This window comes from Manacus vitellinus, unplaced genomic scaffold (assembly GCF_001715985.3).
Source record: "Manacus vitellinus isolate BGI_N305 unplaced genomic scaffold, ASM171598v3 scaffold_30_pilon, whole genome shotgun sequence".
Classification (NCBI taxonomy): Eukaryota; Metazoa; Chordata; class Aves; order Passeriformes; family Pipridae; genus Manacus; species Manacus vitellinus.
The window spans coordinates 731694-743963 of NW_021940291.1; the positions used below are offsets into that span (position 1 = coordinate 731694).

The window sequence follows — 12270 nt, forward strand, 5'->3', positions numbered from 1 at the left end:
TCGAATCTGTATGTTAAAAAGAGGTGCTTGTTTTAAATTACACTCAATATTTTATTCTTCCTGTTCTCTGAGCTCCAACTCTGAATGACCTGTCACTTTACACAAAGCTTCTGTGGAGAATAGGCTCTCTCTTTTAAATAAAATAACACACCCTAGGTTGTTCAGTTAATATCCTGTTTGCCTCCTTTAGTTAAAAAAAAAAAAAAAGCAGCCTTTTACAGCATGAAAAATGTTCACAGCCTCCATGAAGTCCTCTGTAATTTTCACTGTTGATGGTTGTTACCAGAAAAAGAGCACAGATACAGCAGAACAAAACATTTAATTTATTAATAGATTTTAAAACCAACAGAAGAGCTTAAATATACTCGAGCACATAACCTGAAACAATTTACTTCACCTTTACCCACTGTAGTCTTTTAGATAAAACTATCAAGTCTTTATGTAAAAAAACAAACAAAGAATTCACTCACACAGTCTTTATTCCAAAATGCAGAAGTGTATTTGAACTTTTTTAGTTCATGGAGCAGAGCCAAAATTGCTAATAATAAAAGGACAGAAGGCTAAAAACCTGTTTGTGTATTAACAATGTTGAAGACCTTAAAAAAATGGCATTTCAAAGAAAAAGTATCTGTTGTCACTGGCATGTGAAAATCCTTTGTGTAAATTATACTTTGGCTATTACTTTTCATGAAATCAAAGCTTAGTCTAAAATTGACACCTACATAAAAGTTTCAAAGCCACTGTTCTCACTCTGGCCCCCATATGAACCTATTAAAAAGGTTACTCAAACTATCATTTTTTACTGAATAATCTCCTTTGCCCCCTACAGTGCTTCAGCTACACTTCTGCACACATCTCGGACACAGTGGTTTGGATTAGTTTACTTGGAGCACTAGTCACTGCATTCAGGAGTAGACAGACACAGTTTAACTCATGTAACCTCATCACCACACAACTGAAGGAACACACTGAAGCTGAGAGAAGATGCACCTTTTGTAAACTGGTTGTAGGTTTGGGGTTTTTTGAGGAAAGGCTATATATACACTTCAAAAAAAGAGATGCAGTCAAATTCTTCCTGCAACAGTAGAAGCAACAACACACCTAGCCTAGTCCAAGTCAGTCTTGTTGAGATAAAACTATATCATGTTTCTAGCAATTTCTTCCATAGAAATCAAAAGCGTCACAGCTCGATTATCTCTCTGAAAGCCCCAGTGCTGCCACATCACTTTGCCATTTCTGCTTGGCAGACCACTGTGCTTTATCATTCTCTTACTTCACCTGCCACAGGCTTAGTTTCTTTGGTGGGGAGATACTGTGCCTGCTGAACCACTCAAATCTGCAAGCATGAGAAAAGCATCCATTGCATCAAAGGGCCAACAGGAACTCGCATATAATTTTTTTTTAATCCACAACTTCAGTTAGATTTATCATCCTACAGAGTAAAAATTCATTACATTCCAAAGATCCCTTCAATGAACCCCAGGACAGACCTGTCTGTCCACAGAAGCATATTCCAAATGCACTTTTCAGCACATCCTCTCCATTGTGAATAGTTAAAACAGTAAAACTTCATAAAAAATAAGCCTGGACTCAGACTGCCCAGCTGTGTTAGAGAACTACATGCAAATGGTGTGATTACAGGAAGAGTGTTCTAGGCAGATAATTCACCCAGAGTACAAGAACTGGGCAGAAAGCTCAGAACCATGAGAAATTCACGCCTGTTTCACCTCACAATAATAAAATGAGACAAGTTTATTCATCTTCACCTTTCACAGAAATTACAACCCATAAAGGGTGAGGGCATGGAACAAAATGCATCAATTTGCCATCATGATGCCCTCTGACAGCAATGCACGTACCATGACCTTTAATCCATGTAGGCCTGTTCTGCACGTTTGAAAGGAAGTCAACTTAGAAGTGTGGTCTGCAAGGACAGATTACATAAGACTTATTGACAAGTCTTTCTATGTGTTACATTATTTTTATATCTTTAGTAACCAAAGACTTCAAATAATTCTGTTGCCAGTACCTGACTGATATTCCTGGCCTGAGGTTTCATGCCAAGTACAGTTATGCTTATGGTGTCTGCAGCTCTCAACTACAAAAAAAGGAGGAAGACCATACCATTCCAGCAAAGGAGGGTAAGCAGCTAAAAAACCTGAGCCCTTGTTTGTAATACTGTGACAAAACTTGATGACTACAATTTAAAATAGTCAAAAAACCTGAGCCCTTCTTTGTAATACTGTGACAACACTTGATGACTACAATTTAAAATAGTCAATCGGAACAAGCTTCCTAAATAAAAGGATCTGGACAAAATACTAACTGGGAGTTTCAGTCACTTCCTGGGAAAGTAATAATCATGCAATACACAGAAATTATAATAAAAGTAACAAAGGGTATTTCTTAATTTATGATATAAGAACATACATAAAGAAAACATTTTTGTTTTTAATTAGCATGCTTGCTCTGACCTTTGAGATCTTTTTTATAAAGCTTGAGGAGACCAACATACTCTGGAATGTTGTCCTTGTCCGATGCTAGAGAAGATTTATAGCACATGCAGTTGAACAGGTAGACTAGTTCATGTTTTGTACTTTCACACCTATATTGATAAAATAACTAAAGGCAGACAAAGAAGAGCTGACAGCAAACTTAGTTTCCTTTTAAAGAAAAGTAAAACCATGTTTTTATTCTCTGAGTAAAACTGTTGAGAAAGACATCAACACACACAAAAAAGGTAAACATATGTGGCCTGTAATGAATGTGAAAAACAATGTTCAGTCTTTCTTCTAAATGCACATTTATATTATTTCCTGCATTATGTACAGCATTGCACACAGGGAAGCACCTGCACTCTGGAAATTCAGCTTCTCCTTGCTGCTTTTCATCCTAATGTTACATAATGGACCAGCTTTCATACTGTGAGTGCCATTCTTGTCTTTAGTCTCTGCTTTAGAGAGTTCCGTTTTTTCTACAGTAACCTGAACCACAAGATCAGTATCTCATCATAAAACCTTTTGTGTCGAGCTAATTGGCAACGTCAGCATTATATCCTTAACAGATGACGTAATCCATCTTATTCTGCACTGAAAATACAGGACTCCTCAGTTACCTTCAAATATGTGATTTTAAACACACTGCAGTTATCAAAGGCAAACACACACCCTTTGGGTTGCTGGGAACCAGGACTGTTCTAGTTTGCCTGGTTTAATACAGGATATACACACCTGCAGTAGAGCACAATGACAGGAAAATCAAGTTGATTTTCAGAAAGTGTTCTTTTCTCTGATAAAAAATACCCAGATACAACAAGCTATTTTCACCTATGGTTCCCCCCGCTTCCCCCCATGGCTAAAGTATATTTGATTCTGGAAATTATTTGAGTGATCGTTACAACCACCCAAAAAACCTCAGTGTCAGCCAGCAAGGTTGAGCTAATTAAATCTGGCACGCCGTACTCTTTTCGGAAAGCTCTCTCACTGACCAGCTGACCAGCACACTAATCCTTCTCATCCACAGATATGAAAAAACCACTTTTCAAAACAGGCACTTTCCAAAGCACTTCTATGTATCATGTACAGTGTACAAAGCCACACCCCCACAAAAGCACAGAGGTCAAAGGCAGAAGAGAAATTGTCTTCACTTCTCCTTGCACCTTAACTAAATGTCTCACATACTGGCCTCAAAATCACCCTTCAACCCTACAGTAAAGTTCATCAAGGTCCTAGATGTTAGTTTAAAAAAAAAATATCATACATGTAAAATTAAAAGTTGAAAAAGAAACTAACATTGAATAAATAGAAAAAACACTCACTAAAGCCATTGTAAAGATACTATAAAAAATATTGAACAAATAAACATGATTAACATTTTAATAGCCATCACCAAAATGACAATAAATAAAATACATTCAGTAACATTTCATCAATTTGCTTTGTAAATCCATAGTGCAGGAGTCAAATACAATCATTTATCATGTAGTCTTATTTGGCACATCATTAAGCACAACCCAAAATCTAGTAATTAGTTAAAATTAGTCTGGAAGTTTCAGAAAGGAATTTAAGAAACCATCTTCCCTCCAGCACACCACATACATCCTGAGCTTTTTCCCCAATAAAACTAACCCCTTCCCATTTAGGTTTTCTCCCTCTCTTGCCTAGAGACCTATGAGAGGGATATATCACCACTATATTAAAGGTCCACCATGACTGTTTTCTTTCTCCCAACTTACAGAGCCCCTTTACTTACATGCTAAATACTCAGTTTACTGTGGAAGTTTTTCCCAATGGCGTGAATTGTATTTTAAAGACATATTCTAGCACTAATGCATTTCGTGGGAAAGTAATTGACTTGAGGTAAAATACAGAGACAAGTAGCATATTCAGTCATTATCACTGTTGTTCTGACTTCCAGGTTAATAAAAATCTGACCATGATTCACGCAGCACAAAGAGGTATATTAGTTCACATCTCAAGAGACTTATCTGAGCCTAACGTAACTTTTTTCAGTTATGCAACAGAGCTGCAATTTAGTCAGCCCCTTCACACAGCCACAAAAACTAATGCAGGAAGTCCTCCACTTCCTCTCATTCTCATTACACTTCCAGAATTATACTTGCGATAGAAGCAGCATCATCCCTCATGTAAACATGTATCTTCTTGATTTGCTTGAGGCACAACATTCCTTGGGAAATATGCCAGTAAGAGACCCAAAGCACAACACCCTCCATCTCTCCTCTCTGTATGCCTGGGACACACAATACCCACCTCCCAAGGTCGTTATGAATACCATTTATAACTTGCTAAGCTTAAGAAGCTCCCTGCACTGCTGTCAGTTTAGGGCAGCAGCTTAAACACAGCACAGCAGTGAGAGAAGAGTTTCCCCCTCACAGAGGTCTTGGTTCTCCAACAGAATGTGAATCTCACAGTCTGATGAGAAGCACCCTGTGCTTCAAGTGGCATTCTTACTTGACAGCAGAAAGACGGCTTTAAATAAAAAAACTGAAGCCTAGTTCATCTACAGGTCAGGAAGAGATGAATTAATATTTCAGATCCTTAATATTAGTGGTGGCCTTCCTCTTAAATAATGTTCAGTCCCAAATCACTTCTTTAAATACTGGAATTTTTCAAATAATTATCTTCTTGGAGACTGCAAAAACTGTTTGTGAAGATGCAGTAGTCCACAGCAGAGGGAAATCATCCTTGAAAATGCTCAGTCATGAACAACACATTTAAATCATGTATTATCTAACAGGCAAATGCATTGCAGATTTAAAAGTTGAGAGTGAAGGTAAGAAGGCTTTTAATGAAAATCAGGGTACTATGTTTTCCGACCACAACTAAACACAAGTGCCAAATTAATTTTAAATAGTTTCTTGTCTTCTCAGACAAGCCATCTCAACCACTATGGAAAAATTATTAGTGAAAAATGTGTCCATTTGTTATCATGTTACCACAGTAAAGCAACAATAAGAAACTCAAGACCTGAGCAACAAAGTAGATGGAAATCTAAGCTGAAGCCACAGGACCTGAGTGTCACATTTCCTTCCCTCTGACTCAGGTCTGGAGATACCCTAAGCAAAAAAACCTCAGGATGTACCAGGATGCCTCTCTGACAAACCTGCTGCATCACTGCCTTTTTCAGAGGCTCCCTTGAAAATGTAGTGCAAGGAGATTTATCAACCCTGAAAAGTCAAGTACTCAAAATACTGTTTAGAGCTCTCAACTGTAAATGCTGCCAGAACTCATTCTGCTTATTGTAATGCCAGCTGTATCTTAAATTCCTGATAGTGTTTCACAGATAACTTAGAAACAAAATACAACAGTAGCTTTATTGCCAACTCTTGTTTACTTTTTAAAATATATAAACAAGCCAAGCTGAATTGAAATCATTATGTTTCAAAACACCATTCTCACTATCACTTATTTTATGGGCTACAATAGTACAGTTATTTCTTATTATCCAGTTAATCAAAATATAAGCATTTTTGACAGTGTTGTTTAGGAAAAAGAAGAAGTCATTTTTGCTATTTCAGGGAAAATATTCCATTTATAAAATACAATTCTTCAGAAACCCACATAAATACATCCGTATGGTACAGAAATGTCAAGTTTGTTTCTTCAAATGGTTTGCTGTTAATTTTTTCATTTAGCTGGAATCTAGAGTTCCAGGATTCGTCACCACTCTGCACAATGCTGTTCCTGCAAATTAGGCTATTACCCAAGCAAAAAATTCTCTGTTAGACTGAAGAGTGTGAAATGTACACAGAATTAAAAAAAAATATTTTAAACATATTTTTAATGTGATTTGCAAGATTCTTTCTAGCAGATGAAAACTAAGTTATTTTCCTGACTACTGTTCCTTCTTCAGGCCTAGGGCAGTGCTGCTACAACAGTAAATGTAGGTTATCAGCCATCCCTTAGGTGCTGTGCTAATAATCTCTGTAGAACCAACACCCACAAAGTTCCTCCAAAATCAACAAGTGAGAGCAAAGCTCATGTAGATAACTATTGTCCATACTGACCAAGTGAAAACAAACTGTAACCAATGTAGTCCAATCTTGCACTGGGGAGGGAAGACACACTGAAATTCAACTACAGTCTGCAGCTACCAGTAGCAACACTTCCCTAACATTCAAGGTGTGCTGCATCTTCTGGTACCAAAGCCTCTGTTGATACAAAAGTCATCCTGAAGAAAAAAATAAACAAAAAATTACATTTGTCCCTCAGCCTATCTAGATATTTATCATATTTACCAATGTTTCAGTCTTCTTACCAGCTTAATAAGACGCAGACTAAATATCTCAAGGATATAACCATATGTGAGTTTTCAAAAATTAATTTTATCATCTGATTTCTGTGAGTTATCTGAAAGTTACCATTTTAAAAATGGGAAGTGAAAGACAAAGGAGCTGGAGAGATGTATCTGAAGTCACCTGGCATGCTAATGGCCAAATTAAAAATAAAAATCCAGCTCTGTTAGAGTCCTAAACAAGCCCTCTGTAATGATAGCAAGAAAACTTGAAATCCAGTTAGTCACATCAAGAGCAGCTTAATTTCTAAGAAAAGTATTTCATTCCATGTTCACCAGCATTTCTTAGTAAATTCTCCTAGCAAATATTTATAACAATACGGACACAGCAGAATTCTCTCCCTTACCCAATCTGGAAATACAAGGGGACTTCATTGCAAGGAGCAAGTTTAGAGATATTTTATCATCCTCATCAGAAATGGTTCTTCGAGAACTCAGTGAAGGTGGAGAGCTACATAACTTTTCACCTTCATGTCTGTGTGATAGGTTATGGAACAAGTTCATCATAACCAAATGCAGACTGTATTTTCTGCCACCTATGCGATGCCTGCTTTACACCTGATTCGGGCTCTATAACCATGAATTCAACAACTTCCAGGAACACCAGGTGTTTGTTGTTTTTTTGTTTGTTTGGGTTTTTTTGTTATGCTGAACAAAGTAGTTATATACCATCCAATATTCTATAAAATACTTTATTACTTTTTCTTAGTCAGTATTTCCACAACAACAGATTGCTGGGGTTCTGGTCCGCATCGTTTCCTACTCTGCAAATCCCCAGTCACTTGCAGTCAGAGAGTGCTCTGGCACCAACAGTGTTCTCCATTTCTCTTTCATAGTACTGGTCCTGGTGCATTACAATACCTAAAGGCAACCAAGGAGTCACTGGGGATGGGGGGGCTGGAAGAGCATACATTAGCAGCAGTGAAAAGCACGGAATCCTTCTCTTTTAGCAATATTACTCTACATCTCACCTTCTCATTTCTTGATCTGAGGATTTAGCAGCTTCAGAAATTACTGTGGAGACTGCATATGTTTTGAATATGAACTATTTCCTTTTTTTTCTATTCTCAGTTATTTAAGAACAGGGTTTAAAGAGGCAACCTGCACTTTCATATTTGAGGTTATTTTGTTACTTCTCATTTTACACGTATAAGAAAGCCCTGATGGAAATGCTGTTGTGAAATACTCCCTCTTTCATTTATTCACATGAACAAGTTATTTCAAGAACTTAGACCATCAGTTTGCAAAAAAAAAAAGAACTAGTAAACTTTATTATGCAAGACATTTTTTAAAACTGGGGCATATTTTGGATCAGCCTAAGTTGTCTCAAATACATGTGGTACTTGTGCACAAACACTTCCCAGTCCTTAACTAAATGGGATATCATGTGCCCTCATACATTTGCTCTTCTTTCGTAGTAACTGCAGCACTGCATGTTGGTACATTCGTGTTTATGGATAGTACGTTGCTCTATTTATTTTACCCTTAAAAGGAAAGTTCAGGGATTTTCCAGTGCTGAGAAATACATTGCTAAATTGACACACAAAGAGCTGAAAAACCTCTATTCCTTGAGGATAACCCTTAAGTAATCAGACAGCACCCCTGGCACTGGTCTTCCATGGCCTGCTGGATGAAGCTTGCACAAGTGGCAGCAGCAGCTTCACCTGCTCAGTGGGTGCCACCCCCACTTGGAGCTGTCTGCTACTGTGTCCACAACCATCCCGTCCTGCCCAAAAAAGGGAGCTCAGAGAATATCTCCTCCTGGAAGGCCTTGGTAGAGTAGGTGCACAGATGTTCCTCCAAGTAACTCAGGCAAGGAAAACTGTTTCATCATCGAGAAGAACTGCTAAACTAAACAGAACCTAAAATTAATTAGTTAACAGAATCCACAGCATCACAATTATAAATCCTGGTGAAGAACTCTGGCTAACAAAGAAATAGCAATTCACAACACAACGTACAGTGTACTCTCAAGTTTCTCTCTCGAGCTTGACTCAGCAGGCCAAGGGATGCTGAGAACAGTGGGAAAAGCTACATGGCTTGTTACAACAGGGATTGCTGTCCTTTTGGAGTGGCTAATGTAATCCTTTCTCTCTAATTGTAGTTAGCAGGAAGGCGATATTCGAATAAGCGGCTCCGGGCAGTACATTTCTTTTATAATTATCATCCAGCATTGATTTGTTTTTGGTAATTGTTTTTGGACATTTTAGAACAACAGACATTATGAAATATACACAGATTAAAAAAAATGAAAGACAGTTTTTCATCAGACAGCCAAGTACATGTTTATCTGGTACTGCAAGTAATTTGTCCTCTTGTTTGTATTTGAAAGCAATGTTAAACTGAGGGAAAAACATTTCATAGTAAATTAGAAATGCCAACATTAGCATGGAATGTGTACCATTAAACCATGTTCGTGGAAAAGTGAAGCAAACTGATCTGTACAACCATCTTGTGAAGGTCTGTAAAACGCTATAAGCAGGAATTTAAGAGCTGTAGGTTGAAGTATAAACCCTGAAAAAGCAATACACCAAATCTTACAATGCACTGCTGGTTTTGGAGTTCTTTGCTGCATTTTCATCTTCAGCGTGAAAATAATGCAGAGGTAACTGCCATGCACTCACCTGCACATAAAAATGCTCCGGTGCAACACAAACTTTTTGAAAAAGTCCATCTTGCAATACTCAAACTTGGCTCAAACTCTGGTAGGCCAACAAAAGACACTCATCCAACAGCTGCTGGCTGTTCTCATCACAAGGAAATACCTCCAGTTTGCAGTTGTGTTCTTTCACAGCTGCATAATCCCCATGAATTCACACAGCAGGCCACAGTGCAAACTTGCAAGCCCAAGAATACTGGAGTTTCGCCCTTCCCTCTGCACTCCTGTGGTGGGGACATGCAGATGGCAGGTACCTGCACACTGGGTGCTTCCGGGTTTCACAAGGCTGTCGATGGCTGTGAGGTGGCACTGGCCTTCAACTGCCATTGGCCTCAAGGAGACAATCTGATCTCTGCTTTGTTATTCTAATATACGGATTTGCATAGCATTCTTGAAATATTTTGTGTAAACAGACCACTTGGACTTAAGTTTTCTAAACAGCACTGTCCTCCCCATCATTAAATGCTTAGTGGAAACCATACTCCAGCTTTTTTACTTCTATCAGTTGTGACGAACGATTTCTTACCAAACATCAGGAAGCACTGAACCACCCAGCCTGTGCTCCACAGTGCAAAGACTTCACTGTAGAATTAAGTAAAATAGTTTTCCATGTTCTAAAATTATTTCATCCCACAAACATTAGCTATTCCTTCTCCGCATTCTAAAACAATACGTGACACTAATCACAGATTTTGCCTACTAAACAGCTACAAAGCTTCGTTATCACATCCTTCAATTAAGAATAGGGTGTTCTACTTCCCTAATGGTGTCAGATTTTGCCTGATAAATAACTACAAAGCATCATTATTGCATCCTTTAGTTAAGGTTATAGTCTTTTGCTTCCTTAATGGTGACTGACCAAACAATAGGTAAGCTACAGGAAAAGAGCACCATTCCTCTCTCATGCTACCTGCAGATGTGATTAGTGGTAAGCTGTTATGGTAGCCAGTGCTACAGACAAACTGCAAGATAAACTCAGATGAGTACCTGGTCTTGCAAGAACCAGCACATTTCTTTTGCAGTCAGTCTTAATATATAAAATACTCAGAACCCAGTTCAGAGCCTGAGAGCACAAGTTTCTGCAAGAGTACTACAAGGTGTATTTGCTTTTGTTTTATCAGGAGTCAGTATTGATCATCACAACTATATATATATATATATACACATATATATACAACCAGCAGTCTCAAATGCTTCTGAACAACAGTAGTAGTATTTGCAACACGGGAAGCATTATGCCACCATTTTTGAAAGCAGAAGGCCAATATTTTGCTGAGAACCAGAAGCGGGGAATACAGAAAAATTACTGTCTTCAGGTGATGACTGTGCTCTGTTCAGATGGAGATACTGGGACTTTCTTAGTGGCAAGGTACCCCAAAAAGAAAAGATATTATCCTTAAGATGAAGATCCTAGTAATGTTTGTATGATGGAAGAATTCAGCTTCTCCTGAGCGAAGTCTTGTGTAATTTTTGGAAGCACAGAAAAACAGTTCTAATTGACGATGTACTATTTTTTAAAGTTTGCTTCAGTTCCAATTAAATCACAAGTGGCAAGGCTGAAAGCATGGTATTTTCTGCTCTGCTGGGGTGGCTGGGGTCCAGGCCATCTGCGTGGAATGCACGGCAGGACATTCCACCCTTCCGCCAGCATAGCCAGCGGTGCCAGCCGCTCCTGCAACCCGCAGAGGGGACAGGGAGGGATCTTCTTTTGTTTTCCTTATTTGTTTATTTGCTTTACTCTGGCAGCAGGCAAAGGGCTCGTCTCTTGCCAAGTTCATTACTATTGTAAAATGTTCCCAATTACACTGACTAAAGCGCTACAGTGAAGAGGGGAAAAAAAAATTTCGAGTTTACAATGAAACTACAGGACTTTATAAGCCTTGATTTTAGAAAACAGGTGAGAGCTGGATGTAGCATCTCTCTCCTAAGTGCTCAATCCACACACATCACTTGTTCAAAATATTTCTTTCAAATTTTTCAATGAAGTTTTTTGTTAAAGAATCACCCAAGTGCTATCAGCCTCTTCATTTAGTGATCTTCTACTTCCAAAACTTCTAAGTTTTGTGTTTAGATCTGGGACTATTCAGCCATATGTACCATATTCCTTACTGTTTTCTAAAATTACAATCAGTTTGTTATTATCAACATGAAAAGGTATGTTTGTATCTTTCTGGCCCCATTAACTCTCTTCCTCATCTCACAGAGTTCTTGTCCCCCACTCACTGAGTGCAGACACAAATTGTTGGTGCAGCATCTCTCAGTCTCCTAAAGATGACAAACTAACCAAGCAGCAATACTCTGGTAGTGGCAGAACTGATTCAGGAAAATCCCATCCTCCTTTTCCTCAGTGGCACCACAGCCTAAATCAGCCTTTTCATATGACTCTGCTCTGAGGGAGTGAAAAATGCTACTTAAAAGCTTACAATACAAGATTAAGACCTCCAGTTGTATAACTCTGGACACCAAGTTGACTCACAGCCATACTCTCACATGCACTCACATACACGGAACAACTTCTTACTCATGTACAGCACAGCTGTTCTATGCCTCCTCTGCAATTCAAATGTTGCATGTTTTCCTTTGAAGAGATTTTATTTACTGACTTGTCTCTTATGTCTAATTTACAATTCCAAAATATATCTATCATTCTCCCACTTCTCAAATCAGTTGGTACTATATCTGCTGGTCCTAAGCTGCAAAAGACAAGGGACCTTCTTCTCTGAGAAAGAAGAATCCATTCCAGTGTAATACCCAGAAGTTCTCTAAGCACAGCAAGAGATGGTACAGAACTACACTCT

At 38.3% G+C, this 12270-nt stretch overlaps 1 protein-coding gene across 1 annotated transcript in view; it reads right to left on the minus strand.

Annotated features, from left to right (window-relative positions):
* MOB2 (MOB kinase activator 2) overlaps positions 1 to 9747 on the minus strand; it is a 90315-nt gene extending 80568 nt beyond the window's left edge. The window contains exon 1 of the mRNA XM_018076084.2: positions 9438 to 9747. Coding sequence (XP_017931573.1) covers positions 9438 to 9487 — 50 coding nt within the window. The 5' untranslated portion in view covers positions 9488 to 9747. The remainder of the gene's footprint in view (positions 1 to 9437) is intronic.
* Positions 9748 to 12270: the final 2523 nt, after the last annotated feature.